At 32.3% G+C, this 7890-nt stretch overlaps 1 protein-coding gene across 1 annotated transcript; it reads right to left on the bottom strand.

Moving 5' to 3' along the window:
- Window positions 1-3542: 3542 nt before the first annotated feature.
- LOC121116058 (uncharacterized) lies at window positions 3543-6465 on the bottom strand. The gene is made up of 2 exons (XM_040710271.2): window positions 4287-6465; window positions 3543-4212 (listed from the first exon to the last, which is right to left on the bottom strand). Exons 1-2 carry the CDS (start codon window positions 4914-4916, stop codon window positions 3775-3777), a joined length of 1068 nt encoding a protein of 355 aa, XP_040566205.1. The 5' UTR covers window positions 4917-6465; the 3' UTR covers window positions 3543-3774.
- Between the last annotated feature and the right edge of the window lie 1425 nt (window positions 6466-7890).

The following is a 7890-nucleotide window of genomic DNA, read 5'->3' as shown; positions in this document are numbered from 1 at the left end:
AAAAAGGAAAAAAAGAACGAGAGAACTAACAGTTATTTTTGTGTGTACTTTGCCCATCCCTTTCTACTTCTTTCTTAGACTAGTGATTCACAACCTTTTCATCACGCCAAACCCCTAAAACATATTTATGTTCTCCAATATATTATTTATTACCTCGGCGACAAAGTTGGAGGGAGGCTGTGTTTTTGCCTCTCTTTGTTTGTTTGTTAGTCACGAGGAACATGGACATAAGTTACAAATCAATTTTTATCAAACTTGGTAGAAGGATTACACAGGGGAACACTCATTTTGTACAAATCTTTGAGCGTAGAATACAAAACTGATCTCCGTTTTTCTCTCAGTCATCTGAATTTCTTAAATATCTGGAATTTTAGTAATTCGGGACAATTAACGTTTAGAATAATTTTTTACACTTAAAACAATCCCCAAATTAAAAATAGGATTAATAAAAAGTGTTTCAAAATGTGTTAAAATGTTTTTTTATGATTAAAAAGTATTTTTATTGATTCTGTATCTTGTTTTGTTCTCGATATATTTCCATTTTCTTCATGAGACCCTTATAATACATAGTGATGAAGAATATATTATAGCTTATATTACGTAAAACATTCAATGTATAATTTTTAGAAAGATCTATTTAAAAAATATGTATCTCCAAGGATTATTGTTCGATTTTTTATTCTTTTAAGGGATCCCATTTTGAAATATTAAAATTATCTACTCATCGTGAATGGATCGCTTTATTGTTTCAATCCTGGTATCTCATTCGAAAGGAATGAGTCCACTCTACTCCCTTATGAGGTCTGTTAGTTTTCCTCGGATGAATTCTCCTTCCGTTGTCCCTCGATCTTCCTTTTACAAGGCATGTCGTCATGAAATTGGTATTCAAATAGGAAAAAAATATAATGATTATGTAGACTATTTGCTAGTACACTTCCATAAAAAATGTGAGATCACTACAAAACAGAACAAAAATCCTTATTGTCCTAGTTATGAAGTTCTAAAGAAGAGTGTCGTTTTGATCCTTTTTTAGCCTAAAAATGGAAATATATCGAGTTCAAAACAAGATACAGAATCAATAAAAACATTTTTTAGTCATAAAAAACACTTTTATTCATCTTTCTTTAGATTTGAGGATTGTTTTAGTGGTAAAAAATGACTCTGAACGATAATAGTCTCAAATTACTAGAATCCCAGATATTTCATCAGAATTCAAATGACTGAGAGAAAAACTGAGAGATTTTGCGCTTCTGGATAAATTTAATTTCTGTCTTTAATCCATTTGGACACATCCCCCCCCCTCCTTAATTGTTCCCCTGAGTTAAATATGGTCACTGTAAGAGGCTATTAAATCTTTAAAGTCAAAGGCCAGGCTAACACAAAATTTACGAAATGCATAATCGCCCATAACTTTCGAACAAATTGAGATACAAAACTCAATATCTAAATCCATCCAGCCATTAAGTTGAGGGTCATTAAAACTCTTTTCACAACAGTTGATAATTATATGTACTTCATATTATTTATACCCAGTCAATACACAATATGCATAATATACTTAATATATAAAATCATATCATGGAGGCCAAATTTTTTATTTAAACAACACGCAATGACTTTATGATTGCAGCCTTTTAATAATAATAATATTGTTAATAATTGACTGGTTGTCCAGGCAGGCAGAATGGAATTATTGACTTGATAGAATATCCTATGAATTGACTTCATGTTATAAAGAAACAAAACAAAATATTTGAAAGGAAGAAGGAATCGACGAATAGATACCTCCTTCAGAGGACGATACACATGTTTATATTAAGTTTATGACAGGGAAACGGTACATTGAGTGTAAAATATATATTCATGTACACATAAGTGGAGTTGTATATTAAGAAAAAACAAACAAAAAATATATTATTATTATTTTTTATTATTGAAGGTTGTAAAATGGATCATAAAATCCTTTTCAAATTATTGCTATCGATCAAATAGAATGAAATATATAGTATATATGTAGTACACTAACTGAAAAACAATCTGAAAATATAATGGGGCACTTGGCAGAGTGTTAAACTCCCCCTAAAATCAAATTGGGTGATGTATTTCAATTAGTTAAAGTTAGGTTCGATTATGCATTTTCATCTCCACAATAAGTTGACTTTGTCTCTGTTTTTTGTTAGTTTGTAGTGATGGGACGATTAATCGGAAGCGGGCAATTTTCTGGAATCGGTATCGGAAAATGTTTAATTTACGATTTCGATTATTATGCATTAATATTTAATACCGGTATTTAAGTATTTATTACTCTTCTAAGTTATGAAATAAAAAAATATATATCCATCAAGATATAAAAAACGACCATGTGAATTTGTTTCTAGAGTAATATAATTTTATAAATCCTACGTAGTATTAAAATAATTAATGTGTGTGTCTGATTTCCGTTTGTCCGCTAGGAAAAATGATGATAAAACTTAAAAAACGGAGACAAACACATACTTTAGACATAAAATAAAAGTTGCATAGAATTCTGTGTTACGTACTTACGTATATGGTCACAGTAAGAGGCCATGAAATTTTGAAAGGTTAGGGTCGAAGGTCAAGGTAACACAAAAAGTATAAAAATGCCTAAGCCTTAGTACAAATTGAGATACATCATTCAATTAGATTTTAGGTGGGGATTTTGCATTCTACCGAGTGCCCATTCTAGTTTACACTTTGTGTTACATTGACTTTTGACCTAAACCTCTCAAAATTTATTGGCCTCTTACTGTGAACATATATAATCTTCGTACCAAGCTTGATCAAAATCGTTCTGTAACTTTTGCGATAATCCTGGTGACTAACAAACAAACAGATCAAAAACATAAACTCTGTTCAACATCTTTGGTGGACGTAACAAAGATGAAGAAAAGTAAATAATTTACTATTTATTTTTGTATATAATATACAGTCACATATTTGGACCAATTATCGATTTTATAATTGGTCATAGAATACAAATGGAATTCTAGCTTGACTTTGTGTTGACGGCCCATATATTTATATATAAAAAATACCTATCAATCTATCTTTGTAGGTATGTAAAGACTTATTTTTGAGTTGCTAGTAGTCCAAGTCTCTTTTGTATGAATTCACAAGATTCGTATATTATAGAAAATATGAGATAATTTATCTTTAATGAAGACTTAAATTAATGCCTTAAGAGGTTTATTTTTCAACGAACTTAGCCTGCTGTGATTTTTGTTTTGTTTTTTTGTTCTCCTTTTGATTTATGAACTGACCGTGATAGTTCAAAAGTTGTACATAGTTGAGGAATTATGTTGTATCTACTAAGAATCTACCAAATAATATGGAAGCATAATAACACAGAATTTATCTATCTGTGTAATGATTAACTGCTATCGTGTTCTTGTATGTAGATAAAGCCTAGACAAGGAGCATTGTTTTTCAATATCATTCTCAGTGAATTATGTATAGTCTTTTACAAAACAAAGTCATAACACTCAACCAATAATAATTGTTGTTTAAAAAGACATTGAATATAGACAAAGATATATTCATATATATTTCTTGAGTAACATTTTAAAATTATACATACATATATATTTATGTCGAGAGACCGGGTCCTGACTGGATTTACATACATAGATGTCGTCTTTATATTCAATCATTTAGACATATTATCGACATACATATATCAATAATTAATAGGTAATAATAGCAATTGAATCATAATTTATTAATATTAATTAAAGAATATATACGTATTTCATGTTAATATTTGGGAGTACAGAGTTGAAAATGTACACTTCCTTGATTGTATAAGTAAATGTGTTTATTTGTGTTTGACGGCTTTCCAGAGCCAATTGAGGGATCGAAATGTAACCACTCCCATCTATTCCTTCTCCCTGGTACAAGAGCCAGTACATGGACATTAATGTTGTATACAACGCAGGTTGCGATGATCTCTGTCGTTTCTGCAAACTCTTGTCGATCCGTTCGAGTTTTCCTCGAGAAATAATCGTTTGTTGATGCATAGCCGATTTCGGATTTGATCATGGAAGAGTAATTATCCAGATTTTCTCGTATATATGACATGACTTCTCGTCGATAGTTGTTGTAATTGGACTCTGTTCCTGTAAAGTAGAGACTCAAGCATCGATAGTAGCATCCTCCGTCACCTCGAACGTCTTGAACAGTATATCCACTCAACTATGAGTTAAAAGATTGAGAATTTTAAATTAATTTTTTCATAAATCGAAAAAAAAAATAAAGAGTTGACTTACCTTTTCTCGCACTTCTGATGGAAAGGACGTTAAGCTACTTCGAATACCACTGTTTCCAATGCTGCCGATGCCATAGCTGCCAGTACTGCTGCTAGTGATACTACTTCTAGGAGTACAGTAGGAGGACGGCTTGATATCCTCTGTGAATCCACCACTTGTATAGTAGGATGTTGTTGGGCCCACCGTTTTGGAGCGAGACTCCCGTGGATCGGCCTCTTCTTCTTCTCCTCTATGAAGAAGTGCTCTACTATATCGCCGATTACATTTCTTCTTCCATTCCGTTTCAACATCCTTCGAGGCATAGAGCCCCGAGATGGACTCACCATTCTGTAGTTTCCATTTTTCGTAGTTGCTCAGTTCCTTCCCATATTTGTCATATGTAGGAGCGGAGCGTAGTCCAAAGGTGTCCGATATATATCTTCTTGCCTCATATAAACTCCGAGAAGGTGATGATGAAGAAGTTGTTGGGTTGTCAGGAGAGTATAAGTATGCAGAGACTGTGGAAGGAGGGGAGTAGTGATCCGAGTCAAGAAGATAGGACGACTTCTTCCTGTATGAGCTATAGTAGGAAGATGGTGTTGAGGACAAATAGGAGGAGTGGGAGCCCAGGATGGATGTATTGTAGCTCATTTTTGGACTTGTAGGACTACATCATTAATGTATTTTTGTTGTTTTTTTCCTCTTCTTTTCTTTAATTCGCTCTCTTCTTGTCTTTTTATAGGCATAGATAGACGAAGACGACGTCTTGAGAAAGGCCTAATTGAACTGCCTTGTTAACGAACGTACATACATATAAGGTTATATTATGTATGTATTTATTCCCCCCCCCCTCTTCCTTCAAATCTACTTTCTAGTAAAATGTTATGTAAAAATCAAGAAAGGAAAGTCAGTAACATTGATAAGAGCTATGACTAAATGAGTAATAAGGAAGAGAAATAAGGAGAGGAAAGGACATGGCCCATGTCCTAAATTTCACCTTTATACGCAATAATATACTATACTAAACATGCAATGGCACTACTAAGAGGGAGAGAAGAAGGACCACCCTGTCCTTATTTTAACCAACTAATTGTCGCAACAACGCGCGTCCATTCTATTTGCTCTCTTCTTTGACGTGTAAAGCACATAAACATTATTAACTGATTCTCGAAAGGGCAAGAAGCAGCGGGAATCAAGGTTCTGTTGAGTCCTTGCAAAAAATGAAAAGTTCCGCAGAGGGAAAACTATCACCAAATGTACATTCATTTTTACATAATATGCCTTTAAAAAGATAATCGATGAAAATTGGTGATGAGAAGACTCATCCATCAAATTATACACATAAAAAATAAAAATATCCCCCCCCCCTCCTCCCTCAAATAATATAATTATGAGTTATGAAGCTCCAAGAAACACACCAAAATGATTCTTATTAAGGTCCGACAATAATATTATTAAAATGAAGCATTTAGATATATTTTTTTCAAATGGATAATTAATTATCACTTTTATTGACGAATTTCGTATTTTATTTATTAGATATATCGGTAATGTTAATATTTATAATTATGTATTAATGATTAACTAGCTAAATAGAGACTTGATGGCTTTTATTTGGTCAACTATGACACCGGGGAATCCACAACGGTCAAATATAATTCTCTCACTATTAGTTCTTAAGTCTGTTTTTACGAGTTTTTTTTAAACTTTTTTTATATGGAAATAATTAAAAATAGATAATTTGATAAGCATACTCTGTGAATTCTTCCAGTGCCAAGATTAACCAAAATATTGAAAGGTTTCTGAGGGTAAGGCTATAAGATTAAACCTTCTCCTTCTTCACGAAGAGAATGTATGTCTGTTGGTATGATGGAAAGTAGCTGAGCTGAAAGGCAATGACTTCGTCTTCAAAAGTCAGAGTTGAATTATTACACAGTATAATCGTCCAACAGCACTCACACTAACACGGAACAAAAACATAAGCAATGACGAAGATGCCTTCGGGATTTGATTCTTCTTCATCGTGTTATTATTTTTCTTTTTTGTGTTGTTGTTATCGTTACCTAGAGCCCCTTCAGGGCTCTTTTTCTTCCTATCTGGTGCATAACCTCATAGTATTTAGATACTACGTAAATACAAAGAAGTTACATCCGTTATCATAATGAACTGCTCCTGAGGATGTCGAGAGGAAGAATCGCTCTGTATGGAACGGGAGATCCACGAGAGGAATACAATGTCTCATTTTTGTAATCATAAATATATATGCTTATACAAACAAGGCCCCGTGAATTCTTCCAGTGCCATTAAGAGAGATTTCATCGATGGTAAGAAAGGGAGGCGTAAAAAATATATATAAAACAGAACATGCGTTAAATATGGATGTTCATACATAGTTGTTAATAACATTTCTATTTTTTAAACTACTCTAAGGAAAGAGAAACAATCAATCCTTCATCATGACTTTTCAAAAAAAAAAAAAAAAAAAAAAAAAATGTAACTATGACTATTTTTTTCACGCAAATGACTTAATCTTTTCATAGTTATATTATTTAAAGTTTACATGAAAATCATACATGACAAAAACATGACGTGAGAATACATTTTGATAAAGAGTTTCGCAACAGAGACGGCATCCTTCTCGTTGTTGTTGAAAAAGGCCACACCACAACGATGGACACACTTTAATTTCACATTTTTTTTTTTTTTAAATGAGGTACTTAAAATTAACAGATGGAGAGCCTAAGACGACATCTGGCATTCTACTCAGTTGGTTGGTTGGTTGGTTAGTAGTTTGAAAAATTCTACTTCTATGTTAGTTTTTTTGTTGATGTGTTGTTGGTTATTTTAACTTACCACTCATACAGTAATTAGAGGTATTATTCATGGATCTATGTACTATTCTACGGAATGGGATGAGGATTTTTGGTGCAAGTAATAATTATGATTAAATAAAATAAAAATAAAATAAGAAGATAAAATAAAACACTTTAAAATGGATTGGTTGGTGAAGTTTTTCACAAAAGTCCCAGAGAATATTTTTCTATATAGGTTCGAAGCAATGTTCAATATATATAACTATATATATGTATTAATACTTTGCTTTGTGTCTCCTTTGCTACAAGGACTTTAAGTAACTAAAGTTTTTGTGCCGAACTCCTGGCGAAAAAAAGAAGTAATTTTTCGGTATAATTATTTTTGTTTTTCTTCCTTTGGAAGGCGAGCCTTTAAATTATTATTATTATTGGTACAAAAGGTAAAAAAAGAGCGCTTTTTCCGAGGGCCCAAGGACCGCGCCTTTTCTCCCCCTACTACCATATTACGACCACTAAATATAATATATTCCTCACCGAGTATGTATATATGTATTCAATACGTGATGGTGGTAGATTTTTTTACTTTATATTTTTTTTACAGAAAAAAATATTTATTCTTTTTAAATTACGTCATTTAAAAAAAAACATGGTAGCCAATTGATTTCTCAGAGCTTTTTGAAAGTTATATTTAAGTCATTAATCAAATGGGCTTTTTAATATACATACAGTGTGATCCAAAATCCAAAATGTAGAGTACCATTCACGTCATTAAATTACTAGTATTGTGCCAGATAATTTATTTAACCAAGTCA

This window comes from Lepeophtheirus salmonis, chromosome 4, assembly GCF_016086655.4.
Source record: "Lepeophtheirus salmonis chromosome 4, UVic_Lsal_1.4, whole genome shotgun sequence".
In the NCBI taxonomy this organism is placed as follows: domain Eukaryota; kingdom Metazoa; phylum Arthropoda; class Copepoda; order Siphonostomatoida; family Caligidae; genus Lepeophtheirus; species Lepeophtheirus salmonis.
This window is presented reverse-complemented; position numbering and strand designations above follow the sequence as displayed.